The 27,840-nt window shown below is 38.1% G+C and overlaps 2 protein-coding genes across 3 annotated transcripts; one reads left to right on the top strand and one right to left on the bottom strand.

The window, feature by feature from the left end:
• Window positions 1–1,144: 1,144 nt before the first annotated feature.
• On the bottom strand, window positions 1,145–5,495 carry zgc:92162 (group 10 secretory phospholipase A2). The gene is made up of 4 exons (XM_037791319.1): window positions 5,372–5,495; window positions 3,008–3,176; window positions 2,276–2,382; window positions 1,145–1,433 (listed from the first exon to the last, which is right to left on the bottom strand). Exons 1-4 carry the CDS (start codon window positions 5,406–5,408, stop codon window positions 1,285–1,287), a joined length of 462 nt encoding a protein of 153 aa, XP_037647247.1. The 5' UTR covers window positions 5,409–5,495; the 3' UTR covers window positions 1,145–1,284.
• A 6,742-nt stretch (window positions 5,496–12,237) lies between these two features.
• On the top strand, window positions 12,238–27,794 carry zc3h7a (zinc finger CCCH-type containing 7A). 2 transcript variants are annotated; one of them, XM_037791981.1, is made up of 23 exons: window positions 12,238–12,418; window positions 14,047–14,146; window positions 16,227–16,266; window positions 17,004–17,207; window positions 19,177–19,335; window positions 20,088–20,168; window positions 20,359–20,412; window positions 20,501–20,540; window positions 20,634–20,977; window positions 21,070–21,322; window positions 21,421–21,449; window positions 21,538–21,685; window positions 21,778–21,936; window positions 22,260–22,465; window positions 22,917–23,017; window positions 23,158–23,339; window positions 23,460–23,533; window positions 24,554–24,687; window positions 24,770–24,875; window positions 24,978–25,086; window positions 25,186–25,319; window positions 26,535–26,698; window positions 26,800–27,794. In XM_037791981.1, exons 2-23 carry the CDS (start codon window positions 14,079–14,081, stop codon window positions 26,987–26,989), a joined length of 2,979 nt encoding a protein of 992 aa, XP_037647909.1. In that variant the 5' UTR covers window positions 12,238–12,418; window positions 14,047–14,078; the 3' UTR covers window positions 26,990–27,794. The 2 variants fall into 2 exon arrangements, with proteins under 2 accessions (XP_037647909.1, XP_037647908.1); XM_037791980.1 differs by having other exon boundaries at window positions 12,239–12,418; window positions 24,551–24,687.
• Window positions 27,795–27,840: the final 46 nt, after the last annotated feature.

Below are 27,840 nucleotides of genomic sequence, written 5' to 3'. Positions count from 1 at the left end.
GTTTTGACTCGACAGTGGGACTTTCACCAACTCAATCTGAAGGACGTTCCCAAGCCAAACCCAAAACCAACTGCTGGACCAAAATAGAGTAATTTGCTACATGTAAATATTCAAACCCTGACAGGTTGCAGGGGACTTCAATACATTTTAACGAATCTAAATAATAATATCAATGATTAACTCTCTAATTGTTCAGGCGTGTCCCCATAAATGCTTACTTCCTGTTGTGTCAGTGTTCTTCAAGTTTAGTATTTGTGATTATGGTGCCATCTGCAGGCCAGTATCTAGACTTCACACACAACAAACCAGGTGATGTCCTGCTGGTTTGATGCAAGGCCTATTGAAGGAGGCTGGGATGCGGGCGGACACGGGTCTTGGGGTATGGCGTATGACAAGTGCGCAGTGTAACTGGAGCTGCGGTCGTGCGTTGCGATTGGCTCAATTTGGGCGGGTGCAGACAGGATTTTCCCAAAGATATGACACGTTGATGACGTGTGACCCAGCCTCGTTCAATAGGCCTTGGTTTGATGGCACTATCTTTCTGTAGAGGTATCCCACAATGCAACAGTTGCGCTGTAGGTATTTAAATGCTTCTCTTTTAGAACTGTGATAAAAAGAGCAAACTGTGAAATAGCCAATGAGATCACACATGGTCATGAAGGCTATTAGGGGTATACGAGACTTAATAGCTATATAGTGACTAACTTATTCTGTAGACTTCATGGGAAATAATCTGTAACCCTGTTTAGGGTCACAGCAGACTTTAAAATAGAATTCAAAATACAGGAAAACCTCAGTTTGCCTATTAGCGCACATTTCCAAAAAAAGCTTGTTTTTTTAAACCTCAATGAATAGTCAGAAACAAACCCAAAGCCCAGGGAGTCAACTTCAGAGTTATAATGCCGGCGCTGCCCAGCCTGCTGCACAGTATTTCAACAAATAAAAGTACTGTTGTGAGGACCGGCTACCTGATCTTTCCCTCGCTCTCAGTCTTCACTGAGTTTCGACATAGGAACGCCCAAGTTGCCTTTTCATTGTGTGATTCACAGTTACTGTGTGTGTCAAAGTGTAGGTGTTCAATTCGTCTTTTATTAAAAAGAACATTTGATATAAAGGTAACTGCAAGAACTCCTCAAACACACCATAATGTGTTTTCACAATTTTATTAAAAGATCCTGATAACAGTAAAAAATAAAAAAAAAAACAATACCAAAGTATTTATGCCATCATTACTGTAACACGTTCTATATTTACAAAAGGCACACAGGACATGCATTTATTGTGTCAGTAAATACTACACATTGGATGTTCGTGACCACAGAGGAAATCTGGCCATAAGGCATATTTTCTGATGAACGGTGCTTTTCTCAAACATTTGGCAGCGTTTTTGTCACACTTGCACAGCAGCTTTTCACATTTGTCCTCCAAATCATCTGCAATGAAGAACACAAATGTCTTCTGTCAGTGACGAGCTGAAATAGAGTTTTTTTTGGTGGTTTTCACATTGTGTAATTTGTTGTGAATGCTTATTATAACGCTTGCAAAGTCTTGGCTGATAATCTTACAAACAAGTCCAGCTTTATTAATTTTTGCCTCCTAATGGTTCATTTACTGGAGTTTCACTGAAAATGAGAGACAACTGGCCGGCGACTGGACAGTAATTGTGGGTATTATTAATTCATTTTACATTGTTGTAAGAGTAGCGTAGGTTATGTGGAGCAGAGTCAGTGCTTAGAGTGTGTGCCTGTGGGAAATGAGTGATGAAGCAAGAGAGAGACAGAGGCGGCATCGGGAGCGAGTAACGTTATCGACTCCGGCCCAAGCAGGAAAAGACTCCGCTCCGTAGATATAAACGGCTCATTCTAAGGTAACAAAAACACAACGAATCTTAGATTCATGTGATCATACACTAAAGAAAACATACCTATTAATATCATATTTCATTTCTACCAATAGATCCCCAAAATGCTACACACTGGTCCTTTAAATGTGTAAACCTCATTAAATCTGTTACTATTTATGTACAGTGTGACTGTGGTTTTAAGCCCCAATAAACTTTATTGGGACTTAAAATATCATTAAACATATGTCATAAACATCCTCTTTCTCCCCCAATTAGCTGCCTGCATACTGTTTTCATGGATATTTGTAGATCACACACAGTCTAATTTAGTTAGTTTAGTTTTAAAAGGTGTCTCACACAGCATCATATTTATGTGCGACCAGCTGTAAATAACAAAATATTATGCATGCATAAGCATTAAAAATGCAATACCACACTCAGCCTTCCTGTCCTCACACGTCCACTGATACCGGTCGGTTTTGGTATGGCAGCCCAGAAGCTCTGCATCTCCGTAACAGCAATCATGTCTGTGGCAACACCTACATACAGAGAGATTGACAACATGATAAATGCTTTATTTTGAAGGCTGAACTCTAGACAAGGCAGGGTCAAGAAAGCAGTAGGTGGGTCGTCACAGCACTGTGGTTTGAATCCCACCGAGGCTACATCCTAAAAGCAGGGCAGGATCACCACATGAGGTTTCACAACTGATAGTTAGCAGTTGACTGGTTTGAGGTGGGTTCGGTGTCTTGCGGCGAAGAAGGAAAAAGAAGGCAATTAGGATTTGGGTGTGGAATTTTTGGGCCTATTTGAAGCACCCATTGGAGCATGTGAGTCTGCTGAATTTGGACATCATTGCCTCCCTCCATCCCATCACACAGCATTTGTGGTTCAGTCGACTCATTCAGAAACGGAAACTGTGTGTACACCAGCAGGATGGAGGAGGGTGAAAGAGAGGAGGAAATAATGTGCATGAGCTGTGGAGCGGAGGGCTAAACATCACTATTGCATGCTGAATTATATCTTTTGCATCACATAATGTATAGGTTGGCCACATATAGTGTCAGCTGAATGTATAGGCCTATACATTTTGGTCCACACTATCATTAGGTGTTCTCTTGAAAATAAAAACAGACTTGACGGTGATTAAATCTGGTGCCTCACCAGTCTGCCCTGTCTCTGGGCCAGCCTTCACCTCCCAGTCCACAGTAGCATCCGTACACCATGTACGCTAAGGCAGATCTCCCTGTGCTGCATCTGATGGCTCCCGCCAACTCCAGTAACCCTCGCCTTGTCCGCTGGGTCTTGCTTGTCGCCGCAGAGGCCGCCGCCACTGCAAAAGGACATAAAGAACCGGAGGGGAGGAACAAACTCAGCTCTCATCTTGTAAACAAGTCTCAGTTCCTTAACACTCCACATTGTTAAGTGTAACTGTTTTTGTGGTAAGGTTTTGATATTAGGTGTGATATCCAGGGGTGGACACAATAATAGAAATTGCTGTCTCACTGTCTCAAATTTGTCTTTTGTCATTTATATCAATGAGGGTAAGCTTAATAACCTCAACCTAAAAGTGTTTCAACAAAAACTGATCATTGTAACTAGGGCTGTCAAAGCTGACGCAATAATAACGCGTTAACACAAATTTGTTTTAACGCCACCAATTTCTTTAATGCATTAACGCAATCGATCTTTCGGAGGTTGTAGCGGACTCAGTTTTAAAGCGAGTGACGATACTGGCATCATATGAAACTGGACCATGTCATACTAGCTTGTCGCGAAGGAGTTTGTCACTCCAAACTTGCGCTAAATTTTGGCGAGGAAAAACTGACATGGCCATTTTCAAAGGGGTCCTTTGACCTCTGACCTCAATATATGTGAATGAAAATGGGTTCTATGGGTACCCACGAGTCCCCCCTTTACTTTATGATAATCGCATTTTGGGGCAAGTCATAGTCAAGTCAGCACACTGACACACTGACAGCTGTTGTTGCCTGATGGGCTTGAGTTTTACCATTTTATGATTTGAGCATATTTTTTATGCTAAATGCAGTACCTGTGAGGGTTTCTGGACAGTATTTGTCATTGTTTTGTGTTGTTAATTGATTTCCAATAATAAATATATACATACATTTGCATAAAGCAAACATATTTTCCCGTGTTGATAAGAGTATTAAATACTTGACAAATCTCCCTTTAAGGTACATTTTGAACAGATTAAAAATGTGTGATTAATTTGTGATTGATCGCGATTAATCATGGACAATCATGCGATTGATCGCGATTAAATATTTGAATCGATTGACAGCCCTTATTGTAACCCATGAAGGTATTGCATTAGTTTTAACTAGGTGTTCGTAATAAATTCCTAGTATTGTGCATGCTGATTCACCGTCACTCTCACTGGGACCCTTGAATAGAGCAGAGTCGTCATCAGTGTTATTAGTTACACCTGTAATTTATGACAAGCCAAAATGTCTGCTGTGAAAAAAGGCCTATCGTGTCCATCCGCGTCTGTCACTTCTAATAAGTTTCAATCTCTAAATTGAGATTTATAAAGCACACAGTGTTCTTTGATACACATAAAACATAATGTTCTTTGATACACATAAAACATAATGTCATGTCAGCTCACGATGACCTCAGCGTAATCAAAAACTTCTAATCTGCAGCACCTGTGGTAACTGGCACAAGACTGGCATGCACCACACCCACATTACACCTTACAAAATATAATACCACAAATAAAATACACTTCTACACTTGAGCATTTCCATTTTTCTAATACTTTATACTTTTACTCCACTACAATTCAGATGGAAATATTGTACTTTTTACTCCACTACATGTATTTGATACCTTGAGTTACTTTGCAGATTCAGATTAATAATACGAAATATGATCAACAAATAAATGATGATGTATTATTATGAATAAAGATAGCCTATGTATTGAAAACAATTGTTGAACACAAGCTACCGAGCAGTATATATATAAAAAAAAAAAAACTCCTTTACCAGCTGGAACACTAAAGTGATGTACACATTAATGCATCAATAATTATAATCCATAATATAATATATATTATTCTGAAATGGGCAATTCTGCATAATTAGTACTTAAAAAAGTAAAATTTGGAACGTCTTTTACTAGTAACAGAGCATTTATACACTATGATATTGCTATTTTTACTTTAATAAAAGGTATGAGTACTTCTTCCACCACTGCAGAGCCCCAGTAAATAGGACTCAGAGGACTGACTTTACATCTCACACCTCATGAACACAGAAAGCTTCATCTTGCCTGAACACCTCAGCCAAGAAATAGAAAATGTTGTAGAGCAAAAATCAACTGAGTTTGTTTGCACTTGCTCCCTTAGAATAACACTTTACTGAGTCACTCTGCATATGTACACACAAGTAGTTTCACTGCCTGTTACTTGAACTCCCTCTGTGCCCTTAACATAACTTCTCAAGTCTCAGCATTTCATCACCAGTTGGACCTCCACTACAGAGTAAATAATCACCTTACCAGATAACAGGAGAAGTATCCGGCAGAACACAGCCATGACATGCAACAGGCTGCTCAGCTCCACACCAAGTGTGTTCACTTCCACTCAGTGAGTATGGCGTTGGGTGGAGAGCTTTTTTTAGATGTTTAAATAATCTCTTGAGCATCACCATTGGCTGTAGGCTAATCCAGTTTTTGTCAAACTGTACGCCCCCTAGAGGATTGCTTGTTTTACCTGCTTCTTCTCAGCTCAGTGTTTACATCTCCAGGTATCACGCTGAATGGTGTTTTGTACCAGATGAAATAGTTTTACTTTTCTAGATAGAAATCAAATACACGCAATGAAAACACATTCGTACATCATTTAAGACTTTCATATCGTTATTTCTTGTCTAAATGTTGTTTTTGTTCAAATCTTTGCCTCTAAAAATTCACAGACTTAAAGGTCCAGTGTGTTGAATTTAGTGGTATCTAGCAGTGAGGTTGCAGATTGCAACCAACTGAATACCCCTCCGCTCATGCCTCCCTTTCACAAGCGTGTCGGAGAATCTATCGTGGCCCTCAGGTAACTTAAAAATGCTAAATGCCCTCTCTAGAGACAGTGTTTGTTTTGTCCGCACTGGGCAAGCCCCCAGGAAGATCGCCGGGCTTTGAAATAAATTTGACGTAGTGGCCAAACGGCGGTACTACAACTTCCCTTTTCCATCACGTGATGCCATTGGGCCCAAAAAGACTTTTCCCCATAGACTTACATTGGGAAAGAGACATCTGTAAATCAGCGGATCTTTTTTTTTTTAGGTAAACCAACATCCCAACGAACACTTGAATAGCCCTTATTTAAATCATTAGGTCCTTAATGTTGTAAAATGCACTAATAGTTGAATTCAGAGTTATTTCCCCTCCTCCGTTCATGTGAATGAGCCCCAGACCGAGAGCTGGGAGGCGGGGTTAAAGGAAACGCTACAGTGCCTTCTCTATGGGCCCAATTTATGCGGAAAATAAAATGTTATACTCGGAAGTCAAACTTTTTTTGCTTCATGCGCCACTGAGCAACTTTCATAGAAATGAACAGCACATCCATGGTTCTGGGCTACTGTAGAAACATGACGGACTCCGTGAAGAGGACCCGCTCCCGATGTAGATATGAAGGGCTCATTCTAAGCTAACAAACACACAACGATTCTTAGTTTAAAGTGATAACGCACTAAAGAAAACATATTATATTCCATTTCTGCTAGTAGATCATCTGAAATCCTGCACACTGTGCCTTTAATACTGGGATGTTGCACCGATCCTTCACCACAAGATCCAAAAAACTCTCTTACTGAATCACGTGTTATATAACTGCAGGAAGACAGAAATCAAACATTTTACAAACCGGAGTCACTGGATGATCATTTTAATTCTAGATTTATTGGTTTACACATAAAACTCAAGTCATTGTGAGCTTTCCAAGTGTCCTATATTCATACAGTATATATTGGGTACAGAATAGATATGGGAAATTAATGAACAAATACAAAAAACTGAGAGTAGGCATAGAAAATGCTATATGAGTTGAGATACAGTTTTCAATGAACTTCAGGGATAATTGTTGCTAACGTGGCACATTTTTAGTTTCTGTAAGCAACACTTTATGTGTTTCCACTTCCTCACAACAAATACACTTGCATATTATGGTGATTATACTTTAATAATATAGTTTCCCCGCCATAATCATAAAGACTCCATCCATCTTGTAAATAAACATGTCAACAGGGTGAAGAGAACAGACCTTTCTCTCCATAAAACAAACTGTATATCATTATTGTCAGTTTGATTTACTGAGCAGCACTCCATGTGTCTAAGTTTAACAGCTGAGATTATTTATTTGACAAATTGCAGACCTGATATGAAAATGGCATGAATTGTGTGTCATATCTTTGGTTTTCATCTTTTTATTATGTTTTCTGAAAGTATATTTCCAGCTGTGGACTCCATTGCCATTCATAATGTGGGAGCAGCTAACAGTAATGTCAGGGCAGCTAAATCATAAAAGACGCACGCTTTGGGTTTTTGATAACAGGGGACATATTCACAGTGTTTAGTGATTCAGTTCCTCAGCGATGCTGCTGCACAGTGTGAGATAAGCGCCTCCTCCTGGCAGTTATTGAAGCTGCCGGGATGACTGCTCTTCAGGAGAGGAGACACATCCCTCCATCCCTGTATATCTGATTATTCTCAGCTCAACCTATCCATCGCCACAAAACATCCAGGGAATGATTAGATCATATCGAGCTCAACCTGACTGAGAATGCTGACTAAATGTGGAATGAACTGAACAGAAAGCGAAATTTATGGTGTTTAATATTTGTTTTCTTGACATTAGCCTGCCAGAAGGCTGAGGGTGAGATACTATGTGAATGAGAGATGATGAGATAACATAGAAACAAACGATCCAGAAATACATTTTCAGGTTAAATAAAAAACACTGGACAAGCTGAGAAACATCCAGAGGATTATGTTGAGTTAAGAACAAATTTGGGTGAAATGTGTTAGTTATCAGTCCAGCTAGGAGTCTGAATGTCCACAAATTCGCCCTGAATAAGAATCAGACAGAGCTCCGATCTGATTTTGGGGGAAAAACAAGTAAGGAAATGTTGAAAAGTAAGAAGAAACCACATAGTTGGCTGCCTGCCTCCTCTCACAGATCTATGGATATACATCTGCTGCTCTAACATATCTAAACTTGTTTTAATAACTCTCATTGAACATGCAAACCTATCGTACATGACAAAATGAAACAGAATCAATTAAATTATGGAGGATAAAAGAAAACATAACTGAAATGAAGAAGGATCATTGCTCATCTTATTCCTAATACTAATACTAATAATAGTATAGTATTATAACAGTATTGTAATACACAATTCTTATTTCTGCATATATTATTACTTCATTTGAATAATGTGTCTTTGTCCCTGTTTTTATGTTTCACACATTAAATTAACATTTTAATGTACACAATTTTCTACAAGGAATTAACTTTTTCCTGAGCAAAAAAATAAAGAAAAAGAAAAAATAATTTGATTAATGTACAGATTGACCTGTTTGCTTCCTTTGAAGCAAAATCATTTTGTTAAACACATTAAAATTTGTGTTGGAGAGCAACTTTGAATATCTGTTTAACAGTTGTGTAATTGACCAGTCCGCTTCCTTTAAAGCAAAATCATTTTTTATTTTTTTATTTTTTTAAATAAGGGATGAAATACAAAGGGAAAATCGTGGCTACATTTGTTTTCAATATTATTTTCGCTACAGTTAATTACATATTTGTTTGTTTATCGAGTCATTTATTTATTGATTCATTTTTCTTTATTTTATTTTGGTAGGTTTCATCCTCCATAATAGGCTACAGGAAGCAAATTAAAGGAAACTACAACAATGTAACACATAAACAACAACTTAAATGTATAAAAACACTTGTGTTTGTAATTCATTTAATTTGTGCTTTATATATCCTTGTATATTATTATTACTATAGACTTATTGATTTATTAAATGAAGTCATAATATCATAAAGTACTTATTGTGCGTGTTATTTTCTTTTTTTTTCTCATAAAGTTATGACTTTTTTCTCGTAATATTATGACTTTATTCTGGAAAACTTTGATTTTTTTTCCCTCAGTGGCCCTAATACTCCGTAATACATTTGCACTTTGGCCCTCCTTGCATTAGACTTACATACTATATACTTAGACCAGGGGTCAGCAACCTTTACTATCAAAAGAGACATTTTAGGCAAAAAACTAAAAAAAACTAAATCTGTCTGGAGCCACAAAACATTTGAGCATTGTGATGAAGGTAACACAGTTTATAGTCTAAGTATATAGTATATAAGTCTAATGCAGTGAGGGCCAAAGAGCAAATGTACGGCGGAGTATTAGGGCCACACTGAGAGGAAAAACATCTGAGATTTCCAAAATAAAGTCATAACTTCACGAGAAAAAAGTCGTAATATTACGAGAATAAAGTCATAACTTTACAAGAAAAAAATAAAATAACACGTAAAATTACTACTTTATAATATTATGACTTTATTCTCATAATAACACTTTTTTTCTCTTTAATTTATGACTTTATTCTCGTAATATTCTGATTTTATTCTCATAATATTACAACTTTTTTCTCGTTAAGTTATGACTTTATTATCATAATGCTACGACTTTTTTTCTCATAAACCTTTGACTTTATTCTCAAAATCTCAGATTTTTTTTTTTCCCCTCAATGTGGCCCTAATACTCTGTCGTACCGTCGTACCATAGACCCACAACAATGATTAATAAAAATGAAAATGTAAACACAAAACAGTTATTCATTTCCATTTTTAAAAATCCACAGGGAGCCACTGGAGAGGAACTAAAGAGCCGCATGTTGCAGACCCCTGACTTAGACTATAAACTGTGTTACCTAAAATGTCTCTTTTGATAGTAAAGGTTGCTAACCCCTGTACTATAGACTTAATGATTTATCAATCCATGCTTGTTGAAGTTGTCATTTCACTATGTGGAGAGATGCTGTCGTGTCCTCCTGCTGCCTGTAGGTAGGGGGCAGCACTGCTCTGGAGTCGCTGTTCGTTCTACTTCTCGTAAAGTTATGACTTAATTCTCGTAATATTACGACTTTTTTTCTGGTAAAGTTATGACTTTATTCTCGCAATATTACAACTTTATTCTCGTAATATTATGACTTTATTCCTGTAATATTACAGCTTTTTTTCTCGTTAAGTTATGACTTTATTCTCGCAATATTACGACATTTTTCTCGCAATATTACAACTTTATTCTCGTAAAATTATTACTTTATTCCTGTAATATTACAACTTTTTTCTTGTAAAATTATGACTTTATTGCTGTAATATTACAACTTTTTTTCTGGAAATCTCAGATGTTTTTCCCCTCAATGTGGCACTAATACTCTGTAGTACATTTGCTCTTTGGCCCTCACTGCATTAGACTTATATACTATACACTTAGACTATAAACTGTGTTACCTTCATCACAATGCTCAAATGTTTTGTGGCTCCAGACAGATTTTGTTTTTTGTTTTTTTGCCTAAAATGGCTTTTTTGATAGTAGAGGGTGCTGACCCCTGGTCTAAGTATATAGTATGTAAGTCTAATGCAGGGAGGGCCAAAGTGCAAATGTACTACGGAGTATTAGGGCCATTGAGGGAAAAAAAATCAAAGTTTTCCAGAATAAAGTCATAACTTTATGAGAATAAAGTCATAACTATACTTTATAACTTAACTACTATACACTTAGACTATAAACTTTGTTACCTTCATCACAATGATCAAATGTTTTTTGTTTTTTTTGCCTAAAATGTCTCTTTTGATAGTAAAGGTTGCTGACCCCTGTACTATAGACTTATTGATTTATTAATCCATGCTTGTTGAAGTTGTCATTTCACTATGTGGAGTGATGCTGTCGTGTCCTCCTGCTGCCTGTAGGTAAGGGGCAGCACTGCTCTGGAATCGCTGTTCGTTCTACTTCTCGTAAAGTTATGACTTAATTCTCGTAATATTACGACTTTTTTTCTGGTAAAGTTATGACTTTATTCTTGCAATATTACAACTTTATTCTCGTAATATTATGACTTTATTCCTGTAATATTACAGCTTTTTTTTCTCGTTAAGTTATGACTTTATTCTCGCAATATTACGACATTTTTCTCGTAATATTATGACTTTATTCTCGCAATATTACAACTTTATTCTCGTAAAATTATTACTTTATTCCTGTAATATTACAACTTTTTTTCTGGAAATCTCAGATGTTTTTCCCCTCAATGTGGCACTAATACTCTGCTCTTTGGCCCTCACTGCATTAGACTTATATACTATACACTTAGACTATAAACTTTGTTACCTTCATCACAATGATCAAATGTTTTTTGTTTTTTTTGCCTAAAATGGCTCTTTTGATAGTAAAGGTTGCTGACCCCTGTACTATAGACTTATTGATTCATTAATCCATGCTTGTTGAAGTTATCATTTCATTTCATTACACTTAGACTATACACTTTGTTACCTTCATCACAATGCTCAAATGTTTTGTGGCTCCAGACAGATTTAGTTTTTTTGTTTTTTGCCTAAAATGGCTCTTTTGATAGTAAAGGTTGCTGACCCCTGGTCTAAGTATATAGTATATAAGTCTAATGCAGGGAGGGCCAAAGTGCAAATGTATTACGGAGTATTAGGGCCATTGAGGGAAAAAAAAATCAAAGTTTTCCAGAATAAAGTCATAATATTACATAGAATTACATACAGAAGTGTTTTTATACATTTAAGTTGTTGTTTATGTGTTACATTGTTGTAGTTTCCTTTAATTTGCTTCCTGTACCCTATGAAACCTACCAAAATAAATTAAAGAAAAATGAATCAATAAATAAATGACTCGATAAAAAAATAAATATGTAATTAACTGTAGCGAAAATAATATTAAAAACAAATGTAGCCACGATTTTCCCTTTGTATTTCATCCCTTATTTAAAAAAATAAAAAAATAAAAAACGATTTTGCTTTAAAGGAAGCAAACAGGTCAATTACACACCTATTAAACAGATATTCAAAGTTTCTCTCCAACACAAATTTTAATGTGGTTAGCAAAATTATTTTGCTTTAAAGGAAGCGAACAGGTCAATCTGTACATTAATCAAATTATTTTTGTGGCTCCAGACAGATTTAGTTTTTTGTTTTTTTTGCCTAAAATGTCTCTTTTGATAGTAAAGGTTGCTGACCCCTGTACTATAGACTTATTGATTTATTAATCCATGCTTATTGAAGTTGTCATTTCACTATGTGGAGTGACGCTCTCGTGTCCTCCTGCTGCCTGTAGGTAGGGGGCAGCACTGCGCTGGAGTCGCTGTTCTAATCTACCTCTACTCAGATCAGAAGAAGAAGAAGCAACGGGCGGCCTTCAGCAGCACAAACTAGCTATCAAGTTATTGAAGCTAAAAAGCAGAAACCACGCGCCCTCCTTTTAACACAACCGACGCAAGGGTTGTTCGGAATAAAGATCCATTCATGTAAGTACGTCCAGCAGGCTTTGTTGTGATAATCTATGTGTATATGTAGCAGGTTTACCTGCAGCTACTGGTCGCTATTGTCTGCTGTTGAGGAGGAACTAGTTTAACTTGAGGCATGCTGATGCTCTCTGCTTTGTTAGGTTCACTTCCTACAAACTTCCTCTTCAGCTGTCACGAAGGCCAGTATGTCTGGAAACCCTGTTTGTGTGTTTCAACGTGTTACGATGGTTTAAAACTATGTGAGCTAACGTTTTGCTAGCTTAGATGATGATTGCTAACTAGGAACTCTCGGCGGCGGGGTATAACACACGTGCGCTAAATGCGATGCTTCCGTTATCGGACGCCTCCTCTTGTCTCACTTCTCACTCATAAAAAAGGATAAAACATGACGTCTTTCTCCACAGTCAGCCCTGGAGCGATTACAGCTGCTATACTCCAACAAATGCTCTTAGAAATAAAGTTCATATTGGCTTTTGTGTGTCCAAAACAGGCTAAATATAAGATAAGATAAGATAGAACTTTATTAATCCTGAGGGAAATTATTGTGCCAGAGATTGCTAAAAAAATACAACAAAATTACAATGAATTCAAGTGTGTAAAATAAAAAAAGTACTATTTCTAGCACCAGTGCCTAATAGAATAACAATTAAGTAATATACATTTAGTAGAAATGAGTAAATAAAAAAGTACTATTTCTAGCACTAGTGCCTAATAGAATAACAATTAAGTAATATACATATAGTAGAAATGAGTAAATAAAAAAGTACTATTTCTAGCAGCAGTGCCTAATGGAATAACAATTAAGTAATATACATATAGTAGAAATGAGTAAATAAGATAAGTAAAATAAAAAAAGGTAAAGTAAGCAAACAAACAAAGAAAAATAAGTAATATTGCACGTGTTGGATATTAATATTGCACACAATGGACAGTGATATTGCACATGAGAATGTAAAAAGTAGTATTGCACATGATATTGCTATTATATTTGTACTCAGTGTCCTGCAGAAGGAGGAAGATAGTGATATTATCATCATCTTCCGGTCTCTTTATATATATTAACATGTTAATAACACGATAAATAAGCAGTAAATGTTATATACTTCAATACAAACTGTTTTAGGACATAAAAGGTGATTGTTTATAGTCGTATCTTGTGAAACTTGTGTTTGTCTGACTTTAAAAAAGCTGAAATAGTGCTGTCCGATAATGGACCTCCCTGCGTTCACATGCTATGTTTAAACAGTTTACCCGGGCTAAACGAACACACCCTTTTATCGTCATACAGCTTCAGATGTGTACTTTTCCAGTTTAATGTTGTTCATACTGAGCTGTTTTTGTTATAATGTTATAACGTTATCAGCCCGCGAGCTAATAAAAAAATGTTGAGCCTCAATTTCCGGAACTACATGTGTGTCGTCACTACTAAATGCGGAAGTGATACACACATTGAAGCTTCATCAGTACTATAATGAACACTGCAATTGTATGAACTGTCAGCAAACCAGTTAGACAACCTGCTGATTAGGACTCGTGATGCGTAAGGAGTGTTTTTTGAGTCATGCAATTGCTGCCAGTGACTTTAACCAGATGATTGTGTATATATATCATATCTATTGTGATTTCAGGTGCTGACAGAGGAGTGGGTATTTATACAAACATGTCCGAAGCGTGTCAGGACAGAAGGAGTCGCTGGCAGGAGATTCAGAAAGGCCTACAGTTCATCCAGTAAGTGTCATCATGTGACTGTTCTGATCTTGTGTTTGTGACACTTTCCTAATGTTGCCATGCCTGCTAGACTTTCTTTGTCATCGTATCCAAAACAAAAGAGATGACAGTAGATTAAGGCTTAATGATCACGCTGTTTGAGGTGGTGCAGCAGTACAAATACCTTGGCACGCTACTGGATGACAGGCGAACCTTTGAGACTCAGGTGGACACTGTATGTAAAAAAAAAAAAAAGCTTGTCATCAGCGGATGTGTTTTTGCCGTAAACTTTGTAGTTTTAAGGTGGACAAACACTTTTATGAAAATGTTTTATTCTTGTTTTATGGAGTCTGTTTTGACGTTCTCTTTCATCAGCTGGTATGGGTTGCTTACCCTCAAAAACAGGAACAGGGTGCAGGGTATAGTCAAAGTGTGCGGCAAAATTGCAGGCACCACCCTGAATGACTTGACTCCTCTATTCCAAAGTAGGACCTTGAAGGAGGTTCAGTCAGTCCTAGCTGATCCTAGCCATCCCCTTACCATTGTGTTCAGGTTGCTCCTGTCAGGCCGCAGATACAGTTTGCCATTGGTTTCCTAAACAATGCCCTGTAATGTTGTATGTTGTGAGCTTTTGTATTTATTGCCTTTTAATAGGCTATTTATAGTGTTTATTGTATTTGTTTGATGACTGTGTGGTACTGCTCACTGTACAACAAATTGCCCCTAGGGGATAATAAAGTTTTCCTTGACCTATCTTGGAAACATTGTAGAGGATAACTAGATGAAGACTCTTACCAAGCTACTTGTCTTCCTGTGCTTATGTGTCCTTTATTAAATGAAATTGTACGGGTACCTCTCTAACCGCATGATGCAAGAATGGATTAGTCAGCCCTTGCATCATGTATTGTTGTTCATATCAGCTGAGTAGTAGCGAGAGACAGCTGATTACTGGCTGGCTTCTTACGTTAGTTTTGTGTTTTATATATTAGATATTCTCCTGATCTGATCTGAGCTTTGTATTCACACATCAGGCCGACTCCCAGTGTGTTGTCCACGTATTGTTTTTTTAGAGCTATGCCAGGTTGGCGCCAGTGTTGCATTTCACCTAATCTGACTGGGCCTTTTATTTGTGAAACAAAAGTGATACTTAAAATTACTGCTCCGCATTCCTCGTCGTACAGTCAGCTTGGAACGTCACTGACGTCATGATGTGCAAAACACTGAGACTGACGCGCAACATGTCTGAGAATCTAAACTCAAACTAAAAGAGGAAAGACGGCAGCTGATTCACAGTAATTATTGCAAAAGGTTCCCATCATGACATGATTATGAAGGTAGTTCCAAAAGTCATCTGCCCAATTTCACAACGCACCAAATGATTATTAACTGTAATATTGACAGTAACTTTCGTTCTGTGTCAGCATGCAGATGTGTATTATACCCTTTATTAAGTATTCTCCTCATTTGTGGCTTGTTGTTAGTTTGGACACAGCAATCATATAAATAATAGCTGGCATTTTTTTCAGTGTTAGAAATAGAAAATAAAATGTAATAATTATAAACATTTTCAATGCTGAGTTTAATCTTTTTTTTTTGAAGAGTGAAAGGTTATTTACAGAATGTTGCTTTTGCTGACTTACCTGCATTCAGCAGTCAATGCCTTCAGCACCTGCACACACAGCAACCTGTCAAACCACTGACACACAAATAAACACACACACCTTCCTGTGTTGACGTCTCTGTCTTAAGTTCAGATCTGCTATTTTAATGAACAGCATGTACTATAGCAGCTTAAGTACACTAGATATTAACTGATGAATCACAAAATATAATGACATTATTATCGTGGCAATTTAAATCCATTGATAATTAAGCAGCTTCACTCAACTGATTGAGATGAATATGAAGAATAAGATGTTTAGGAGGATGACCAAATGATTCATGACATTATCTGCAGTCCTACTTTGTACTGAATGAAACTTAATGTGCTCTGAAGGCTACTGAACTTTAATCCAAACTGTTCCTTCTCACTCTTATCTATGTTCTTCTTATTCTGCTGACACTATTAAGGTTTGTAACGTGAACTTTCTTCTGCTTTCAGGTCAACCCTTCCATTTCCTGGAAGTCAAGACCAGTATGAGGTAAGCTATGTAAATTTTAATGTGGGGTTTTCCCCGCTTCCGTTTTGCATCAACACTTGTATTGCATTGAGTTAAAGGGATAGTTTGGATGTTTTGAAGTGGGGTTGTATGAGGAACTTATCAATAGTCAGTGTATTACCTACAGTAGATGATGGTCAGCATGCCACCAGTTTGGAGAAACAGACAGGAGTTACTGCACAGGAGCAAAGTAATGTACTGATGTGGACAGAGCTGACAGCAAAATGTATTTTAGCCACTTAATAGAAATTAATCGGTTTAAGTGTACGCTATATTATCTGTGCTCTCTTCAAAGCCACCAGACTCCATTCACAAAAACAGTCATTTTTACCTCGCAGAATACGGGAGTTGCCGGTCTACCGCCGCCTCGATCAGTTAATTTGTCTGCGCTATTGTGTGATTTTGGTGTTTTTAAAGGGTTCTGTGAGGTAAAATTACAGTTTTTGTCAATGGAGTCTGGTGGCTTTGAAGAGAGCACAGATAACAGCTTCAGTTCCAGGTTGGATTGGTTGTCTGATGGCAAGATAAAGCGGTGAAAGTATTCTAAATATATTGAACACTAAACTGATATGGATTTTTTTAGGTGGGCCTGTATAAGTACCTCATACAACCCCACTTCAAAACACCCAAGCTATTCCTTTCAACTTGGTCACACGAAAGGCAGCTGACACATCAGCTGCCCTATGTTTATTTTGTACTGATTTGGTTCTCTTTTTCAGGTGTTCATTAAGGATCTCGTGTGGAATCTTTTCGGAGAAGGAAACGACGTGTTCAAAGAAGGAGAATGGACTAAAGCCATTGAGATGTACACCGAAGCCTTGAGTATAGCAGACTATGCCGACTCAGAAGAAATCTGTGTTCCAATAGGTTTAATGGAAAAGCTGTATGCAAATCGAGCTGCCGCGTACCTGAACATTGTTCCGGTAAGTAGACGGTGACCATCACACTGGAGTCTTGTTTCAGTCCCGATCACTTTGAATTCCCTCGCCCTTTTGAATCTACTAAAACAGCTTACATATGCAGTTAAATAGTACAAGTTAAAATACAAAAAAGCAGTTTTTGGTCTCATTAAAACCAAAAAGGTTGCTTGCACTGTTTAAAACAAATCACCTATACCAAAACACAATTCACAAAATGTCAAAATACAAGTAGGTTCTTAAATGTCACTGCAGTTTCAAAAGACGAGCTCTGTGTTGTACCACATTGTTGTCCTCAGAAGAGAAAATACTTTTTAGAAGGATCCCCTGCTTCTGTCCCTATTAGGCAATGTTTACCATGAACTGGTTTTGTTGGGACATGTCCTCAGCATGTTTTGCTATTCATGTGCATTGTGTACAGTTGAGCTGTCAACTGACATATTTGTGTTGAATCTTTGCACTTCATCGACCTTCACTCTCTGAATCGGCATCATACCTGTAGTGTGTATATATAAAAAGCTTATATTTGATTGGCTACTTGAATGCCAGTATATTCTATCAATAATATAGAGACAATTAGCATAGACTTTTCTCATGGCAGACATGTTGACCTGTTGAACTTGGGTGTAACTGTCGTAATATATCAACCATGACATCATCTGTCAAGATCCACAGCCTGTTTGTATTGCGTACACACACACTATTTACCTCATTTCAAGCACTTAGTCATAATAAAACCAAAAAGAGGATCTTTATACCAGCATTAGTTTCAGAATTGCCAACTCTGCCTCATGAAAGCACAGGACAATACTTGAGAGGTTGCGGAGAATTGCGCACGTTGACACACTGCGCACCTTCCAGTTAGACATTCCTAGTTCGCCTGAGGACAGGGAGTATAGTTAGTTCATTAGGCGTAGTGGGGTGGGACTGACCCTTGTCCTTTTTGTAACAAGATTTAATTTCTTTCACTTTGAATCTACTTTGCATACATCATAGGATGTAAACGGGGGTGTGCTGGTGGTGACATCACTTCCTTCTTCCGGCTGAGTGCGGAGCAGTTTCATTGAACGGGAAACGTGGTGTGGCCGTATCCAACTCTCGGCTATCAAACTATGGCTTTTATAGCAAAAAGTTATTACTGGTGTCTATATTCACCAGTTTATTTACTAGCCTCTTATTACACAGAATTAAGGAGTGTAATCTGAAACCAGTAACCTTAGTTTGACAACATAATGAGATGCTTTGAGGTTCCATGAGATGGACAATAATTCATGCACAAATGGATTAAATGGAAGAAATGCATTAATGCGGTAGGAAGTTGATGAATTGAGTATTTTTTATGAATACATCAAATAATGATCCATCTGAGAGGTGTGAGTTGCATGCACAATGAAGTGACTTATAGCGTAATAAAATCCAATATCATGTGATGCAGAGTGACGGCTCACAAGCTCTACTGGAGCTCTTTTCTAGACAGCACAGGTAATATATAGGCGGTCTGACACCTTTTATCGCCAAGTGTCATGTTAAAAGTGCTGTAAATCACTGAATCAAAGGTGGTGAATAACAGCATACTGTAAAAGGTTCCTCTACAGCTCTCAAGAATAATAAAAATACCCTACCGACGTATATGTTGTAGTAATAAATTCTGTATTTTGGTGTCAAATGCTGTTCGCCAAACATCTGAATCAGTTGAGAAACTCAGGATCCACTGAGAAAACGTCCATTTGGGAAGAATTGATGTTTTCAGAGGAACATTCAGTTCCTCTTTCCTGTCTGTGTTTGTCTGCATTGAATTATGTTACATGACAGTAAGAACACTCTACCGTCTGTAGGGAAACCGCACCCATACCTGACTCAACTCACTGAACACGTAAAGTCCATTTATGATCAAACGGCGGTTGCTTTTGTTCTGTGTTACAGCACGACGGTTAAGTATAGCTTGTCTAACTCCGGGACATGTTTTGTTTCTTAGGGACTGTATGACCAAGCGTTAGAAGACTGTGAAAAGGCTCTCCAGCTGAACGAGGGCAACTACAAAGCTCTGTACAGAAAAGCGAAATCCTTGAAGGAGATGGGGAGACATCAAGAGGCCTACGAGGCTGTTGCCAAATGCTCTCTAGCAGTGCCTCAGGTAAGGTGAAAACACCTGCGCGGTGTTATGTTGATTTATCCAAATGTGCAGGAGAAACACTCGCGCTTTTATTCTCAGCAAATTTGAGGGAAAATTAAGCAAATTGAAACGCCATCCAGAGCTGCCTGCAGGTATCAGCACACCCAGCGGACTCATGATGCTTCTGGCGTGTTGCCTGACACGCCGTTCATTGTTGTGTGACTGTTAGCGGCACGCGCTCTTTTGGTTTGAATTAAGACATTTCATGCAAAGCTATTGTCCGTAGCAAACACATTTAATTAAAAGGTTTCAGAGATGTGTTTTGCTGTTGTAGTGGCCAATCCTAATTTATTACATTTCTATTCATTTTTGTTCCCCATCACACTGCATCACTGTCATATACTTCTTTATATGGAGAGGAGTATCAGTCTGGATGTGTTGGGGAACATTTTGACAAAGATTCAAACGAGCTTCAGCTCCAGCATGATAAAATACTGAAGTTTAAAGGCAACAAACAACCGCACTTTAGGGGTGTGTCGCACCCTCGAAGGGTTGCTGAAATGCATACAAAATGAGCAGATCAGTCTTGATTCATAAAAGCAAGTTTCACAAAAATACATATGTGCAAAATAAAATCCTTGCAGATGACAAAAAAAAATACTTTTGATAAAATATATTAAGGAAAACATGTCATAAAATAAAGGTTAATGAAAATTAAGTGATTTCCCAGAGTGTGTTTGTATAACCACCGTCACTTTGTATTGTTTCCTCAGGATACCAGTGTCACACAACTGACTCAGGACCTTGCCAAAATTTTGGGATTGAAAATCCGTAAAGCTTATGTAAGGAGTAAGGTACGTGTGAATGACATAAAATTGACAACCATATAGAGTGAGTTGGAAGTGTCCTTGGGAGTCCAAATGTTATAGTTAATGTCATAAATTTGACTCAGATTTAGGCTGTTTATGCACATGCAATGAGGGCTGTCCTGCTATATAATGAACATAAAGTCATAATTTAATTCATCTAATTCTGTTTCAACAGCCTGCCTTGAATGTTTTGCGAGGATCAAATTATCAAGATGCATCAGGTGACAAGGTGAGCAACATAACGTTCTGAAATATATATCTATACTCTCCCAAGAAATACGTCGTTTAATGAATTTCCTCTGCATTTTTTTTTTCAGTTTTCCCATGGCTCGTCTTCAGTTGAAGATATAGAAATTGGTAAGTTATTAAACGTGATACAACTTTGATTTGTTAATGAAAGATGGAGGACAAAAGTCACTCATCCAGTTTTTTCCCTTTATGTGTTTTTAGAAGTGCCTCGGCTAACCCAGGATAGCAGCGTTTTGGCTCCATCCCCGGCTCCAATCCAAGCTCCAGTGGCAGCGCACCCACCTCTAAGTGAAGCAGTGGCGGATGAGCTTCCTCTTAGCAACAGTATCTCCTCCGTAACGCCGTCGGAACCGCCGGGCTTCGAGTCCGTTTCCCTGCCCATATCCGTACCCTCGTCGGTCCCCCTTCCCGTGCCCACATTTGTTAACGGGTGCAGAACCAGCAAGCCTTGCACGATGCTCGATACCAGTCAAGATTTTGACGCGGACATCATCGGGGACGACCTGGACGATCTGCTGGACCAGGCTGGCCCCGAATCGGCTCTGGTTAGTAGTGAGCAGAGATGACGTAAAATGTTGACAGCGTGTTGATATCTGAAGCAGAAGTGTGACTCTTGGTGCGTCTTCTTCCTTTCCAGGTCATCCCCACAATGAAGGGGCCTCTTCCTTTGCCAACCAGTATTGCCTCGAGCAGCTCCATGTCGAGTCCATTCCTGATGCCATCTCACATCAACCCGTTTCTCCACAGCAGCGCCCAGCAGTGCACCGTCACTCTGCCGCCGCTGTATCACAAGTCGGGGTCAAGTACGTATTTTGGTATGGACACATTTGACGCCCTCCCCCCACCACTGGACTCCCTGGATAGTCTCAACATAAACGACTATAAAACAGGTATGCTGCTTTGGTTCAAATAAAAAAACAATATCAGCTGACCAATACGTAATCTGCTAAATCAATTAATCTTTTTCTACCATCTGTGGAAATTTCAGATTATGCTCAGAGTCCATTCATGCCACAGGTACATTTTTGTTTATTAATTATTAGGCATTGTCAGTCCTAGGCGTTGTTAGAGGCTTATATTTAATCATCTTTTTTTGTCTGAACAGCTGAACAATAAGGAAGCCCCGATGGGGATGGCTGTGGGTATGCCTGAAGTGAAGGGTCTTCTTCCTGCTGCTGTGGATTTAGCGAAGAACCCGTTAGCTGAAACACATGAATTCAAACAAGCGTGCTCGATCTGCTACGTCAAAACTGGTGAGGAACCGTTTCGTTACAGTCCAGTTGCGTCTTTTAAGGATAGGGGAAGGACTGTTAAGTCTAATGTGATAATTATTGTATATCCACAGGGCCCGGTGTGTTGGATTACACACTTCATACAGAAGAGCATAAATGCAAAAAGGACGCTTTACTCGGCAGATTCAAGCACTCGCCGGACAAAACGTGGAAACTCATTCGGCCAAGACCAACAAAAACACAATATGTTGGACCTTATTACATTTGTAAAGGTAACATGTATAAACGTGTAAATTTACCGTGCTCTGAAATTGTTGCATTTGCCTTCATATTATTATTTTCTTCTTTTTTTTAACCTACAAATCCCATTAATGTGATTTTCCTAGAGAAGCTCAAAAATATCATAAATGGCTTATTTTGTAATACAATATTTCACCATTACTTGGTCGTGTATTTCCCTACCTACCTATTTATTATTACACATAAATATTCCACGTTTTTTTGTGCAGCTGCTGTCACTTTGTTTGCCGTTGTTTGTTGCACACGTCATGTGTGGTTAACAGCTGATGCTAACACGCTACCTGTGTTGTTTCAGAGGTGGCTGTAGGAAAAGAGTGCCTGTACCCCGGCCACTGCACATTTGCATACTGCCAGGAAGAGATTGATGTCTGGACTCTGGAGCGGAAAGGGTTCATCTCCAGAGAGCTGCTCTTCGATCCCTACGGGCCCAACTCCAACGTCAGGTTGACTGTCCCCAAGATCTTACAGGAGCATCATGGGATATTCATGTTTCTCTGTGGAGTGAGTATTTTATTTAAATCACCTGTTTTAAAAACTAGTATGACCTCAGACTGTTGTGGTGGTTTAATATACAATGTGGTACAGGGCTGCTGGGAGGGGGGGGAAAAAAGCTTGTCTCATTGTAAATGGATATTTACCTCAAATATGCTTCTTACATTTATACATTTATAAGCATGGATTTTTGCTTTATCCAGGGCAAAATTAAGGCCATGAAATACAAAAATGTTAATGTGATAAAAGTAATGCTGTGCTTCCCATTGGCGCCTCATTAGTTTGTCTGGTGCTCATTAGTAGCTGGCTTACTTGGATCACTTGTTGAGGGACTTTCAGAGTGATGTTTGATCCAGAGAGTGTCGGCCACGTAGCTCCTTTTTCTGTCAGTGCTGTAGTAAATCTGCTGTGTTTTTATAGACTAATGACATTTTCCAAATGCATGTTGTTTAATTTGCAGGTGTGCTTTGACCACAAACCCAGAATAATCAGCAAAACCAACAAAGACGACCTTTCACTCTGCTCTCATCCAGTGACAAAGCACGACTTTGAGGATCATAAGTATGTCATTTCACATTTTACAGCCACAATTAGCCGTTTAATTTATAGTTGAAGTAATTTACCAAAGCACACAAGACCTTGAGCAAACATGTGAGGGAATAAAAGAGCCGGATTTTAAGCTTGTCCTGTTTGTCTCTCAGGTGCCTGGTCCACATTTTGAAGGAGAATACAGTCCGCTATTCCAAAATCCGACCCCTGAGTCCTCAGTGCCAGCTGGATCTCTGTCGCCACGAAGTCCGCTACGGCTGCGTGCGAGAGGACGACTGCTTCTATGCCCACAGCCTCATCGAGCTGAAGGTCTGGATGATGCAGCACGAGCTCGGTAAGACTGTTGAAATACTCTCCCAAGTGTTGGACCTGGAACACAGTTCTCTTCTAAAACAACCGTTTGACAATATTTGTCAAATTGAATATAATTTATATCTTTACTCGTTACTTATAGGTATCACTCATGAAAGTATTGTCCTAGAGGCAAAGAAGTTTTGGAATGCAACAGCGTCGTTGCAGGGAACCCAGGTAAGCCCAACATATCTCATGTTTATTGCTTACTAGTGTTTCCTAATTTCTTATCAGACTGAGGTTAATACGGCCTCTTGGTTTTGACTTCAATAATATATATATATATATATATATATATATATATATATATATATATATATATATATATATATATATATATATATATATATATATCAAATATATATATATATATATATATATATATATCAAATATATATGATATCAAATATATATGATATATATATCAAAAATATATATATATATCAAAAATATATATATATATCAAATATATATGATATATATATATATATATATATATATATATCATATATATCAAATATATATCAAATATATATCATATATATATATATATATATATATATATATATCATATATATCAAATATATATCAAATATATATCATATATATATATATATATATATATATGATATATATTAAATTCAACATAAATATTTGGTGGTATTTTGTGTTTTTTTAATGCAATTTGTGGAATTGTAACCATATATTAATTTATGCTATTTCCTTGGATTTGATTTGCTTTCGGTTAAAACAAAATCACTCTATTGGTCTATATTTTGGCTAAATCAGGGCTCAACAATGAGGATTGCCCGCTTGCCCAGGGCAAGTAAAAATGTCACGTTGGGCTAGTAAATCTAGCAGTTAAAAAGGAATTATTAAACACAGTTTTTTCCGGCTGATGATGGAAGTAGCAAAGGAGTGATGCATCTCGCTTCCTTCTCATCTCTGACAGACAAAGTTTATGAGCTGAAGCGAGTATTTCACTTATCCTATAAACGGGTTGAGTTGGGTGGTGTTAGAAGATGTGGGCAAAACTCCAGATTAATTTACTTAAATAAAGATTAAACACAACTATTAACTTTGGTCTTTGTTGTTATTTGATAACAGCTAATAACCCTCTAAATCTCTTAGTTGTATCACCGTTGATTTGTGTTAATCACAATGATTTTAACCCGTCCTTCAAACTCCCATCAGCAGCTTTCCAACGCACAGAGGAGATTCGGGCCTCCCAACCTGAAGATGATGTTTGTTTGTGGCCAGTGCTGGAGAAATGGCCAACTAAGCGAAGCTGACAAAAACAAGAAGTATTGCTCAGCCAAGGCGAGACACACGTGAGTAATTACAAAGGTCTTGAAAACACACTTGAATTGTGGACAGGAAGTGAGCTGATGACTGATTGTCTTTCTGTCTCAGGTGGGCAAAAGACAGACGGGTTGTGCTCGTAAGTTCCCATGAAAGGAAAAAGTGGACAACAGTTCGACCACTTCCAACCAAAAAACCCATCCCGTCTCAATTTGAGGTACAAACATTTTTCTACCCCACGGTCATTTGTTCTTTGTGTTTTGTGATTAAAAACAAAATCTCCTGCAATGCTCACCAAATGTTATTTTCCCTCTCTTAGATTTGCATGCATGTGACAGCTGGCAAGAAGTGTCAGTACATTGGGAATTGCACGTTTGCTCACAGTCTAGAAGAAAGAGACCTTTGGACCTACATGAAGGAAAACAACAGTGAGTAACGTCAAGGAGACGTGGGTTCTCTTACTTGGTTGAATTTAATTAGTATGGGATGCACCGAAATGTAATCGCTCTTTTTATCCCCGCATTTAGTTCCAGATATGGATCAGCTTTATGAGCAGTGGCTGCAGTCTCAGAAGCCTGGCTGGGGTGACGAGACCTCCAATAACTCTGTCAGGGAGAACGGCAAACAGATCCACATGCCGACAGACTACGCTGAGGAAGTGGTGAGTTTAAAAAAAAAAAGCCCAGCAAAATAGGACGCACTGCTTTTTGTCTGGTGATGAGGTTTGTGTAGGTCAGTGGTGTTTATTTTATACTCCATCTCTGAGAGCCAAGTTTTAGTCGAACCCTGCAGCTTAAAGGTCCCATATCATGCTCATTTCCAGGTTCATACTTGCATTTTGTGTTTCTACTAGAACATGTTTACATGCTTTAATGTTCAAAAAAACACATTATTTTTCTCGTACTGTCTGTCTGAATATACCTGTATTCACCCTCTGTCTGAAACGCTCCGTTTTAGCACCTGTCTCTTTAAGGTGTGTGCCATTTGTCTGCTCTAAGGGTGTCAAAATTAGATTTGCACATGTATAACTAAAATTATAATAACACACTTACGCCGAATTCACATCAGGCAGTGGTGAAGTGCTCGCCGCAGTAATCACATTTTTCTGCGGCCAGGAGGCGTATTATTATTCACGTGTTTGATGCAGGAAGAAATTCTTTGCAACACATGGTCAACATGTCACTGGAGTCACAGGATCTGTTTACTGATTGGCTGCGGGTATTCTCCGGCCGCATATCGTTGCTAAAAGTTCAACTTTGATAATGATATTGATATTGTCAGTATTATACTATTTGTTGTATTATTTCACAGGTTAGATACAAGTAGGGGGGCTTCAAGGAAAACAAGTTAGGAACCGCTGTTCTAATGAGCCTGCATGTGACATAGGAAGGGGAGCCAAATCTGAATAGCTTGTTGAATCACATGTTTTCTGATCTAGACAGCCCACAAAAAAACTGACTGGGTTGTCTTATTTCACAGTTTGTGAGTTGGTAGGAACTCCAGATACCCAAATGTACGAGCACAAGCACTGAAAAAGGGAGTTTTTCATATGTTCCCTTTTAATTAAGTTAATTTCCTTTCCTAGTTTGCAGTTTAGGATTTCAAACTGTTATGCTGTCCTGTTATGAGAACAAGAGTCATTAGCGGCGGTGTTGTATTGCTTTCTTTTGGTAGATAATCATTTACTTCTGTGGGTGCAGTAAAATATGAAATTGCCTAATGGTTAGACTTTGTGAACATTTTGATAGTCTTGTTTTATTGTAGTTATTTACCCAAGCGATTAAAAGAAACGCCGATAACTTTGAATTATTAACCAACAAACGGTAATTGTAATGAATCGGTTGTGTAAATGAGATCGCTCTGTTTTTTTTCGCAGGCGGGCAATCACTGTTGGCTTTGTGGTAAAAACTGCAACAGTGAGAAGCAGTGGCAGCAGCATATCACTTCAGAAAAACACAAAGACCGAGTCTTCAACTCTGAGGACGATCAGAACTGCTGGCAGTATCGCTTTCCCACCGGCACATTCAAAGTTTGTGAGAGGTAAGATTATCGGCCTGCAGAACGCCGCGCGTCTCCGGTTACCAGTCTGAGTCCGGTGTTTTTTTTTGACGGTTGACCCTGTTGATCTTGTGTTCTGATAGGTTCCTCAAAGGTACGTGCACAGAGGATGACTTGTGTAAGCTGGCACACGGGGAGCAGGAACTAAAAGAGTGGATGGAGCGCAGGGAATTCCTTTTGATGAAACTTGCCAAAGCCAGAAAAGACCATCTTATAGCACCGAATGACAATGACTTTGGAAAATACAGTTTTCTGCTTAAAGACATTATTTAATGATGTGATGAAAAAATATTGAAAACTCTGTTGCGATTAATGCAGTATTCAAACAGTCTTGAGTCAGGCGATCCTTGAGGGCCTCTGAGGTGCACAGGAAGCAGCCTGATCACAGCATGATTTTAAAAGCGGGGCGTTCAGGACCGGGCCCTCTGATTGGTGGCTGGTTTACTCTGATCTGAACTACAGTAGTGTTAACAGCAAAATACTGAGTGGGAGACACTTGAAGCTTTGCTATGCGCCACTATTCAGTAGAACACCTGAAGACGGTGCCGAAAATAGCATGTGTAAACCTCGATCAGAGACGTGTTCAGATACAGTTGACCTTAAAGTAATTTCCTTTTCATAAGCAGTTTGTATATGTTAATGACCTTCGATATGTTTTAAGTATGCAATACTTAAAAAGTTGACATTTCTATTATTTTAATCCGTCAGCATAGGTCATTTCCACTTTCCATTTATCATTTAGTATACCAGTGTAACAGGCACCACACCAAATAAAGCTTCTTTTTTTAATCTGCGTTGAAACTGCTGTGTGTTCTTATTAATTACACATCTGGAACCAGTGGTGGGAAGAAGTATTCAGATCTTATTACATATTATATACTATTACATATTCAAGTAAAAGTCCTGTATTGAAAACCTTAAGTGAAGGTATTTAAAGGACTCAGCCACTTATTGTATGTCATCATTTTCTCTCTGATACATTAATGTGTAAGCAGCTTTTAACTATAGTAGTTGGTGGAGGTGAAACACAAGCAATTTTATACACTGTTTGTAAAAGCAATAAATATATTATAAGCTAATTTTGTATTTAAAATCTTTGTAAAGTAATTACAGCTGTCTAAATA

This window comes from Sebastes umbrosus, chromosome 14 (genome assembly GCF_015220745.1).
Source record: "Sebastes umbrosus isolate fSebUmb1 chromosome 14, fSebUmb1.pri, whole genome shotgun sequence".
Classification (NCBI taxonomy): Eukaryota; Metazoa; Chordata; class Actinopteri; order Perciformes; family Sebastidae; genus Sebastes; species Sebastes umbrosus.
This window is presented reverse-complemented; position numbering and strand designations above follow the sequence as displayed.

What these genes read in the sequence shown, in the direction of transcription:
- zgc:92162 (XM_037791319.1), bottom strand. Translation starts at nt 5,408, where the DNA reads ATGGCTGTGTTCTGCCGGATACTTCTCCTGTTATCTG. An exon ending in GATACTTCTCCTGTTATCTG is followed by an intron (nt 3,177 to 5,371) that starts GTAAGGTGATTA and finishes GTCCTTTTGCAG; the next exon opens with TGGCGGCGGCCTCTGCGGCG. An exon ending in GGACAGGAAGGCTGAGTGTG is followed by an intron (nt 1,434 to 2,275) that starts GTATTGCATTTT and finishes TCTTCATTGCAG; the next exon opens with ATGATTTGGAGGACAAATGT.
- zc3h7a (XM_037791980.1), top strand. Translation starts at nt 14,079, where the DNA reads ATGTCCGAAGCGTGTCAGGACAGAAGGAGTCGCTGGCAGGAGATTCAG. An exon ending in GATGATGCAGCACGAGCTCG is followed by an intron (nt 23,340 to 23,459) that starts GTAAGACTGTTG and finishes CGTTACTTATAG; the next exon opens with GTATCACTCATGAAAGTATT. An exon ending in TCAGCCAAGGCGAGACACAC is followed by an intron (nt 24,688 to 24,769) that starts GTGAGTAATTAC and finishes TTTCTGTCTCAG; the next exon opens with GTGGGCAAAAGACAGACGGG.